The sequence below is a fragment of the Staurois parvus genome, unplaced genomic scaffold, assembly GCF_062004578.1.
Source record: "Staurois parvus isolate SC_StPar_1 unplaced genomic scaffold, SC_StPar_1.0 ptg000299l, whole genome shotgun sequence".
NCBI classification, from domain to species: Eukaryota; Metazoa; Chordata; class Amphibia; order Anura; family Ranidae; genus Staurois; species Staurois parvus.
Window position 1 is genome coordinate 16791790 of NW_028318095.1, and position 11060 is coordinate 16802849.

Consider the following 11060-nt stretch of genomic DNA (forward strand, 5'->3'; position numbering starts at 1 on the left):
GGCTACAAAAGGTGAATGAGTTTGATGTCTATTAGGGTATAACAGAGGACACAGAAGGTGAAGGAGCTTGGTGTCTATTAGGATATAATAGAAGATACAGAAGGTGAAGGAGTTTGGTGTCTATTAAGATATTATGGAAGATATAGAAGGTGAAAGGGTTTGGTATATATTAGGGTATAATGGAGGATACAGAAGGTGGAAGAGTTTGGTGTATATTAGGGTATAATGGAGGATACAGAAGGTGGAAGAGTTTGGTGTATATTAGGGTATAATGAATGGAGGATACAGAAGGTGGAAGAGTTTGGGGTCTATTAGTATTTATGGAGGATACAGAAGGTGGAGGAATTTGGGGTCTATTAGGATATAATGAAGGCTACAGAAGGTGGAAGACTTTGTTGTCTATTGGGGTATAATAAAGAAAACAGAAAGTGGATAAGTTTGATGTCTATTGGAGTATAATAGAGGAGGCAGAAAGTGGAAGAGTTTGCTATCTATTTGGGGCAAGGGAGAAAACCCCTATAGGAGAGCCTACAAAAGGTTTTGAACTCCTGGGTCTATTTAAAGTACTTCCACATCCCATCATGACATTTGGCTACAGCAAACATTTTCAAGGTTGGGGATATTTTGGATACCTAGAAGTGTTTGAGGTCTTTAATGGCTCCAGCACTGCCTCTGATAAGGAGGATCATGGGAGAATAGGAGAGAAAGGGAGTAATTGTCCTCTTCATGGCTAGTACGAATAAGATATTTTGGGTTTGTAGACCTGAATGATATTTTACCGTTCAGACATCAGAGTAGGAAAAATCAGTGGGATATGCTGAGCATTATATATCTAACGGCTTCCTTTTCAGTACTGATCACAGCATCTGGCAGAGAAAAGTATTCCAGCACCAATTTCCTTTTGTGGGTCTGAAATGTCATGTGACAAAATGCAGAAAGCCACGAAGAAATCTGGTGGTGGAAGATGTGAAAAGGATTTAATCATGATAAACTATGTCTTTTAGTAACACCCACCTTTCACTATGTTGATCAATCACTGTGGAACCATGGCACACTTTTTTTCTTCAACCACAGAAATCTGTTCCTACCACAAAAAGGCTGGTTGGTGCTTATTGCCCTCCAGAACAAAGGGTCCCAGGTCTTCCCTAAAGGAAGTCTATGAAGCTTTCAGCCGATAACAGTTTTTTCCCTGGGATAAATCTGGCTCCATGGGTATTTGTGCACAGATGTGAACATCTGTAAAAAGAAACCTAGTCTAGTGGTTGGATTGTGCATGAATGTTTGATCACCATCTGATGTTTATGGCCAGCCTTTTACTTTTGCTTATATTATAATTCAGTGTTACCTTTTAGAAACAATTGAGTACTGTTCATGGTACTTTTTTTATTTCACTAACATACAATTTTTCAGGACAAGCTTTCTGGGTATGTCCCCTTCTTCAAGGGGACCTACCCTAAAAGCTTGTCCTGAAAAATTGTATATTAATGTAAATTAAAAAAGGATCACAGACAGTACTCAATTGTTTCTGTCACAAGTGCACTAATACAGCTACAATCACCTCAAGTGTTACCTTTTTATAAAGCCTGATCTGTGTATTTCTTGTAGGGTGGTTAACAAAAAGCTGAAGAGTGTTCAGACAATGGAGATGGAGCTATTGAAATCCCAGCAAAGAGATCAAGACTCTGAGGATGACTTCTAGTACACCATTCTCTTTTGTCTTAGGGTTATAATGATTTTAGCGTACTGTTTCTTATCATCTGTACTGTACTGTATAATAGACCAAATTGACATGTAATAATGTAAAAAATGACTATAATAATAATAATGGTAAAATCTTTACCCTCACCCACTGTATACATGTTATCACACGTAATGACAAAATGTATGTAGGGATTTGGGATCATATTTTTGTTGGTAAAACGAGACTATTGCAGATCTTTCATTTTCCTTCTGCTGCTGCAAAAAACTATATATGATTGTTGAATACTTAGACATCTGTTAATGGTAGTATCAGAACACTATCAATCTCATTTAAAGTAGAAATACTGTTTTTGGAAAATTCTGTTTTTTTACTGTTCAGCTTAATTCAGGTTATGAAATGTTCTATTATATTTTAATTGTTTTCAGGGATACATCATTCCAAAAAAAGCAAATGACATGGATTCTCATGTGAAAAGTCTGGCCTAAAGTGTCAGTTTTAGGACACCCCTTTTTCATATCTCTGTTCTACATCAGTCATCTTACTAGCTTCTCACAACCATGCTAGCAAAGAAACCACCGCCTGTGTTCAAATCTAAATCTCTCTGCTCATCCCCTTACTAACACCAATATTACGTAAAAAATTAACACTATAGTTCCAAAGGAGATAAATTCCATATTGGAAGAATGTCCTAAAATAGATGCTATAGGTCATACTCTCTGCTGAGAGTTAGCTGTTCCTATGGAATTGGGTAGTTCTGGAAGTAGCTATTTTTGGCAAACGTTTCAAAAGTGAATGGTCCTCTTTAAAGAGAGTTTTAACAATGGCCCTCATTTTTTGGAAGTAACACAAGCTTGCAACTCACATTTTTTATATAATGGAGCAGTGACATTACACTGACAAATTACAAAATGCATCTTATTCAGGCCTACATAGTGTACCTCCACAATAGCTGCCATTTAAGTAGACCTTTCATACATAACCTAATTACGACATAGTAAGCCACATTACCTTTCCTCAATGCCCCACCCAGCTTATCCATGTGCAGGAGTTGGAGGTAATACTGATGAGTGGTGGGAATAGAAGTTTGCATACATGCTCCAGTATAAAAATCTCCTACCAAATGTTGTGGATCTGCAATGAAATGGCAGAAGTAGGGTTTAGCATATATATCTTTATACATTTGATGACAGAAACTGGAAAATGGTAGAATGAGATAACACTAAGAGCAGCCAGGAAGTGTAGAGTACAGTAATCAATAGCAGCCACAATTCAGTTTACACTACATATATTGCACATGATTTTCAATTGGTTGGTGTTGGTTACATTTTTGCACTGCCTTACTGAATAAGCTACACAGAACTGGAAGACAGAGCATAAAATCATAGGATAGGTGTTAGGCTGCACATACACTATACAGTCTGATTGTACAAAGACCTTTAGATCCTTCACCAACTATCTGGTGCAGGGGCCTGTCTGATTGATTCTAATGTAATGGATTGTTTAGATTTGTCCCCCTATTGTATAGTTTTGGCAAATCTAATGGAAACTGTACAGAGATTGATCAGTGTGATTGTTTAGTATATAACCAGCCTTAAAAAAAAAAAAAAAAAACATTTGAAGCCCGACTCTATCCAAAATTTGTGTTTAAGTTTTGGAAAAAGTGGGAAAGGTTTAGATGCTCTGTCCATTTTTATTGCTGGTTATGTCCTAATTGGGGGAGGGGTTCCTACACTTTTGTCCCTCTGCCAGAAATACAGAACTGGAAGTCAGAGCAAAACTCCTGGGAAACCATGAGCAATAAAACATTTTTAGTGGAGTGGATGGAAGGTCAGAACCTCTGTCAGGTTTTTAGTGCTACCTTTGTCCCCTCTCATGAGATTTCTCCCTACTTCCTGTCCAAGTGAGAGGTATCAAACTTTTACAGGAGTTGGGTTTTAAATATACTGTAATAGTTGTCATCAGTGTGTAACAGCTCACGGATGCTCCCAAAATGCTGGAAAAAAATACTATTATTAATGGATTGCCAAATGTTAAATTGTTGGGATCTTTTTCTTTCTGATAACTAGTTTATGGTATAATCTATAAGATGTCAGAGAGGTGTAATGTAGTGAGTAGTAAAGTATTGTATAGTGTTAGTCATCGATTAATATAGAAAGTTTGGAGTTTAACTAATGCCCTTGATTGATTAATTTAAGTTATAAAATATGTAAGCTTTCAGGATACCTTAGAGCCCTTCTTCAGGCTTTATACATTTTGAAATGTATCAATAGAAGCCACACCTCAGTGTACTTTTTGAAATTGTTAAATTCTGAAGAAGGGATATAAGGCATTCTGGATCTTTGCATCTTCAGTAACTTAAAGCGGAACTTTGCCCAACATCCTACCCCCTCTGCCGCCACATTTGGCACTTTTTTGGTGGGGCGTGGGTAACTGGTTTTGACAGGTACCTGCTCCCACTTCTGGTCAGATTGCTGCGGCGATGTTCAGCCCCTCCTCCTTCCCCCCACACCCTTCTGGGGGACATTCAAAAGCATAGTGCGACTTGGGGGGGACTGGGGCACCTCTTAAAATTAGCCAATAATCTTTCTGCAAGATCCTGTGGGGTATTCAATAGTTTTCTTCTATAGAAGGTATACTATAGTATACATGACCTTATTATAGTCAATTGCATTACAGATAATAGCTGCAATAATGCATGATGGGTGGCAATAATACACAATGGGATGGTTAACCAATGTTGGCACTGATGAACCAAAGACATCCTTGTGCTAGAGAGTGTAATGTCTGTATAGCAATGTAGAGAACAAGAGTGCTACAGTGCTGTCCTTCTTCTAAATCACTACCTCCATTTTTGAGAGAAAGTATCATGGTTTTTAAGCTTTTAAACTGACATTCAACTTTTTTTTACTTTTTATATACTATGTAATGCAGATATTTAAATATTTTATCATGGTTTTTAAGCTTTTAAACTGACATTCAACAATTCTTAAAAGTTGACCCATTTCACACGGGCGATACTGTCACTTTTTCAGGCAGACCTGATCAGAAGCTCCATGTAGGTCTATGGGGAAGTGGATGTAAACAGATGCAAATTCATATACATTTGCTTACCTCCCATTCCATTTAGGTTCAGCCTTTTCCATTTTTCCAGACCTAAACTTGCAGATTTGAGGTAGCCTGATGTAAACAGACCAAGTCAGTTTTCATCCAGCTACCCATAGATTTGCCATTGGTCTAGAAAGCCTTTGTTTTAAAATGTGGAAAAAAATCGGAATGGGCAAAAATGCCACAAAAGTGACATCTGACCCGTTCTGCTCTAATTCATAAGGAGATCTGTTCATGGACCCCCTTTTGAATGGATTGGATAGTGCCCATGTGCAGAGGATCTATAGCTTATGGTCTGGTGGCCTTTCTCTGCCCAGGGCACATTTATCGGCATAGCATGGCCTGTGGAGTTCTTGTTTAGGAAATCACAGTGTTAAGTCATGCATTTTGCAGCTGGTAATTTATCTTTTTAATTCTAATTTAAAGTGAATCTGCAGCCAAACATTTTTCTTTGTTTTGGACAGCATGAGAAAGGCTTTGACTTGGCTTTCATCTGGTTGTTGCTGGGGCTCTCAAAAAATGGACAGACAGTAATTGGAGCCTAAATGAAGATGTGGTTGTTTCCAAGACTGTTTAAAATTTTTCTTAAAACTGTGTTTGCCCCTAGTAAAAGAGATTTCTCCTCACATGTCTTGGTGACAGCCGTAACGGCCAAAAAAGCCTGACGGGGGTTCTGTAGATTCTTGTATGGGGACTTTGGCTCTGATATCTTTTGGAGCTGGAAGGACTGGTCTTTGGCTGGTTTTCGGTATGAAGGATCTCACCGCAGGAGAGAGGAGTACTCAATAAAGGGGTTACATTCACATGAGTGAGGATTAGTTTTAGCATCTCAGGGAAGGCTAGAGTTGGGGTTTCAGGGAGGATTGGTGTTAGGGTTAAAGGGAGGGTTAATGTTGGGTTTACAAGGAAGAGAAGAGTTAATTCTACAAGGGGTGTTAGTGTAAGGATGGTTTTAGGGTGTCCTTCTCGGTGCCATTGATTTTGCACTACTACTAGCTTTGATCTCCCAGCAACTTTTCAGTCGGTTTTCTACTTTGGTTAGTAACACATTTTTGTGTTCATCTAACTCTAGAAGATGGGCTGCACACAGATTAAAATTTCGAGTATCCAAATGGACTTTTTGGAGAAACAGGTAAATGTCTGCATACATTACAAAACTTTCCATCTCTGGCCACACCTCCACCATGTGTCATGTCCCCATGATTAAATCCTGTCAAGGGAGAAACGCATTGGAATGTGTTGTAGTGTGTGCTGTCATTTACCTGCTTGCTAATAGAATCATTTGGATTCTTGAAACATCAATCAACGTGTGGCTTGTTTTCTTGAGTTTGAATAGTAAGTGGAGTGAGGGCTGGCTCCTGGGCTCTGGCACTCGGCAGGTCTCTGAAAATGAGGGTTGCAGAGTTAGCTTCGGCAGTGGTGGGATATGTCTGTCATCATCTATTTGCAGTCTTCTAGTTTGAAATGAGTTAGCTTTACCACAGCTTAGAGGGTCTGAAAGTGGAACTTTACCTTAAAGGGGAAGTTCTGTTTTATGCCCTCCTCCCACCCTCCTCTTCTGTATTTGGCACTATTTTGAGGTGGGACACGTCACAAGTCCCAGAGGGCTGCAGAACCATTCACAAAGTGCAGCCCGGCCTGCGCATGCACAGTGGGCAGCCAACTGTGAAACTGCAAGGAATGATAGCTGGCTGTGCACAGTAGACATGCCGGGGACCAGAAAAACAGTGAAGAAGTGGTTCATGTGAGCACTGCGCAGGACCCCTGGACAGGTAAGTGTCCTGTTTTGTTTTTTTTTTTTAGTCAGCAGCAGCAGCAGCAGTATTTGTAGCTGCTGGCTTTTATTTATTTTTTTTAAAAGCTGAAGAACCGCTTTAAGTCTTTAAGCTGAAGTCACAGAGCAGTAGCAGGAAATGTATATCAATAAATTGTACGGTGACCATATCATAATAGCTTCTACTGTAAATGCCTTAAAATGAAAACCTTTTTTATGTTGTAAGATCTAAGTCAGAAGTATATATATAAATTTATATATGCATTTTGAAGATGCATTTCTTTTAAATATTGGAACTTTATTATTTTTTGTTCATGTGCCATACCTTGAGAATAAATGCTGACATTGAGATGTACAGTATGTAACTCAGATATTTATTTAGCATGTTTTTTTGTTTATTGAATAATGGCTACAATGTATGGGGGGGGGGTGCAGTGCATATTTTGTGAGACTGTATAAATGAGACATAGAATAGGTGCAATATAAATTGTTATATTGGATATGCTAATTAATTTGTTAAAGAATGCCTAGATACACTAATATTGTTTACAGCTTTTCTTCAAATGACTCCATTTTAGTTTTTTCTAAGTATGTTTACTGGTCTTCAGAAATGGTGATGACATATTTCTAAATATTTGTTTTAATAACCTAATGTGCAATATGCTTAAAGCGGAACTACACTGCATCTGAGCACCACAAACCAAAAATGCTGTTTAATTCATTTTTATTATTCAAAGAACCCCCCCCAAATCCATGTCTCAGGTCCTCATTTTGCTGAGAAATCACTTTGAAAGACACCCTCTAGCATTTCTGTCTGAGGCCTTCTTGATCATGAGCAAATATTTTATGTAGCATTTACTTCCTGGAATCCATCTGCCCTTAGCTCAGATATGCGGGCAAGAGGGTGTGCTTAGCTGAGAAAACAAGTAAATATGATATACTTTCCTATCTATTTGCTAATGCTAGCTGCATAAGGATTAAACATATTGTTGATGGCTGGAGTGAAGTTCCGATTTACCATGCTGGATGTGCCTTTGTTCTTGAGCACATAGTAATCTTCATAGTTTTGCTGAGCTATATGGCTTTTCAGAACCTGCCCCTGCATGCACTGGGGATTATTGTTAAATATCTACACACCATTGTCACCCTATGCTCTTTCTCTTTTGTAAGCCAGCCTTAAAGTCTCCCAATGCCGTCTATCACTGCAGAAAGCACATACCCACTTCAAGCCTGATTTTAAATTTCTTCAAAGCTGTTTTAAGAGTGATAGCTCAACTTAAGGATGGTTATATTTTAAGTGACTTAAGATTCCCAAATGCCCTCCCTTGCTATCTTTACCCTCTTGTAAAAACTATATCAGTGGGAAACCTGCCTATATTGAGTCGGGTAGTGCTTCTTTCCTCCTACAAGCTGCCAGGACTTCTCTGAAGAAAAGTTGCAAATGCTCAATACTATGTGGCCCTCCACTTGGTAGAAGACAGGTGTGGTGTCTGGCATAGGCCATTGATCCTGCATTAGGTTGCCTGTTGATCAGAGATTGTCCAAATTCACAGGATTGGAATAGTAGCAGATAAGACAGTGGGGTTGATTTTGGCTGTTCACTTTGCAAGGAAATTTTCCCTTATCCTAGTGAAGACTTCCATCGTCCAATCACGTGCAAGCAAATAAACAGTTTTTTGGGTTTTTTTTGTAATTTACTTGCATTATCTTTGCATGGTAATTTTTCACCACATTCACTAAACGAAGGGAAAATTTCCATGCGAGCACAAATTTGCTTGCAAAGTGAGCAGTCTATTTGCCGTTAGTAAATCAACCCCAGAGTGGTCAGGGGTCATTATTCTAATTCTTGCTCGTGATCATTGACTCACTCACTCAGTCATCATGACGGCCAGGCAACTAGCATAGTAATGATCGTTGTACTGTACTTTTCATGATAACAACCTATTTTCATTCTCATGAAACTCTTTCAATTCATCCATCGCTGCATAGTAAGGCTTTTTCTCCATTTAGATCATGGATCTCCTGAATAAAAATGGAAGAAGGGAAAAATACTGGTGCTAACAAGAACAACCAAACATTCCAGATGAGACTTTCTAGTATAGACAGGGAATATTCAGCTGATTACTATAGGCAATACATATATCTGTGAAAGCAGAATAAAGGATAGATGCTAGAAATCCAATAAATACTTGAAAGTTCTCATTCCTTTATCAAAGTAGACTGAATTTTGCTATCTATCACAGGGTCTGACTCTCACAGGGATTGTCCAGATGTGGGCAGAAGGCACTCCATTCCAAACACTTTCTAAGACGCAAATTCTATTTAATACACACAAAATATTTATTTTTAAATGTCCTTTTGTAAACTTTCAGTAATTTGACTTCTTTTTTATGTGCTATGATTTGTATCTTGATATTGTATAATGTGATATTTTTATATGATGTAGCAAATTAAATACATGAATTTATGGACAAATTGTGCAGTTATTTGGTGTAAATACGCTATATAGTATCTACAATGCCTAGAAAAAAATTCTCCTCCTTGCAAGGTACCATTTTTTTTGTCCTATAATATTGAGTTACAGTTGTAGAAATCTGTTTCATCTAGTTAGTGTGCAGCCACATTACACAACCCATGGGCATTGCTAGATGCTGGCACATGGAGCAAATGTCCCCAGTCTTCTGGGTATCCCAGGTCCTATGACACCCAGGCAACTTGCATGCCCTGCTGGTCAGAGTGATCTCCCGCCTGATGTTGCTTGCATAGTTTTGGTGCTGACATCATTCAGTAGAGCCAGAGTCCAATGACAGAAATGGCCTAATTGCTCCAAATGACCTTCGTTCTATTGATTTACTTCATTACTGATGTCCAATGTAAATGGACAATCTACTCACACCAATGTAAGGAGCCACTGTTTAGCATAATGTGGTGATGCAATGCACACCACTTCCCATGGCACACCAAGCAGTTTTCTCTCTTCAGTGTGCCCAAGGGCACAATCCCTCCAAGTGTCATTACATAAACATTGTTAATCTTCATTATCAACAGGTTGTGTAGGTAAAATATAGAAAGTTAAAGGAGAACCAGCTATTGAATAGATAGTGTAAGCATTACATTTTGTCCTTCAATTCAGAGGTCTTCAGATATTAGGTTTGTCAAACAGTGTGCTTTTCCACTTTTTATACTGTTCTGCAAGCAGCCATTTATTGTAGAGGCTAGCCCTATAGACATTGGTAGGGCTGAGAGTTTTCTGCTTGCAGTGCGCTGTGATTAGGAACACACAAGCTGTTGAACTATATGCATTTCAACAGAGGTATTTTAATGTACGTATTTATTATAAATTCACCTTACCCCTTCTAGAGATTTGTAAAACTTTCTCAGTCATTATGGATTAGTATGTATATTCTTCCTCTGAAACAATCAATGATACGTTGTAACAGTCGGGGGGAGTTGGAATAGATGTGTGGCTTGTTTTATTCCAAATAAAAATTCAGATGAAATTGTCGTTATTCGGAAATTCAGAAGTGTCCGAATTTCTGAATTACAGTGTGAATTTAAATGAATCTGAAATTTGAATTGAAACAAATTTGAAAAGTGTAAACATATTGTATTGCTGATTTCTTTTAAAGACTGTGTGTATTAGAACATAGCCGTCTTCCAAAATTTGAATTTCAAAAAGAATAGAATAGAAAACCAAGCAATAGAATAGAAAATAAAGGAATTGAAAATAGAAATAGAAAAAATTAGAATAGAATGTAGCCGTCTTCCAAAATTCAGTTTTTGAAAAATATAGAATAAAACAGAATACAATAGAAAATAATATAAAAGAATAGAAAAAAATGGTATAGGATAAAATAGAAAAAAATAGCCGTTCTCCAAAATTTGAATTTCAAATAGAATAGAATAAAATAGAATATTGTTGTCTTTTGAAATTAATTTTTAAGTACTAAAATAGAGTTAAATAGAATGGAAAATAATAGAATAAAACAGAATAGCACATTGAACAGAATAGAAAATAAAGGAATAGAAAGAAAATAAAAGAATACAATAGAAAAGAATAGAATAGAAAGAATATAGCCGTCTTCCGAAATTCGAATTTAGAAAAGCATAAAATAAAACAATAGAAAATAATAGAGTAGAAAATAAAGGCATAGAATATAAAACAATAGAAGAGACAATAAAAGAATAGAATAAAATAGAAAATAGCGTCTTCCAAAATTTTTATTTAAAAAAAGATCGGAATATAATTGAATATAGCTGTCTTCCAAATTTCAAAAAGAAAAGAATACAATTAAATAGGATAAAGTAAAACCAAATAGAAGAGAAAATAGAACTGATTAGAATCAAATAAATTAGAATATAGCCGTCTTCTGAATAGAGCCAGTTATTGTTCAGAATGAATTCGGTTGGGATATTTTCGATGCAAATTTGATTAGAATACTTCAAATCCACTGAAAAAATTTGAATCGGTTTGAAAAT

At 37.2% G+C, this 11060-nt stretch overlaps 1 protein-coding gene across 1 annotated transcript in view; it reads left to right on the forward strand.

Moving 5' to 3' along the window:
* TMEM45A (transmembrane protein 45A) overlaps positions 1 to 9056 on the forward strand; it is a 78825-nt gene extending 69769 nt beyond the window's left edge. Inside the window, exon 6 of the mRNA XM_089682968.1 lies at positions 1606 to 9056. Within this exon, the coding sequence (XP_089539094.1) occupies positions 1606 to 1699 (94 nt within the window). The 3' untranslated portion in view covers positions 1700 to 9056. The remainder of the gene's footprint in view (positions 1 to 1605) is intronic.
* The last annotated feature ends 2004 nt before the right edge of the window (positions 9057 to 11060 follow it).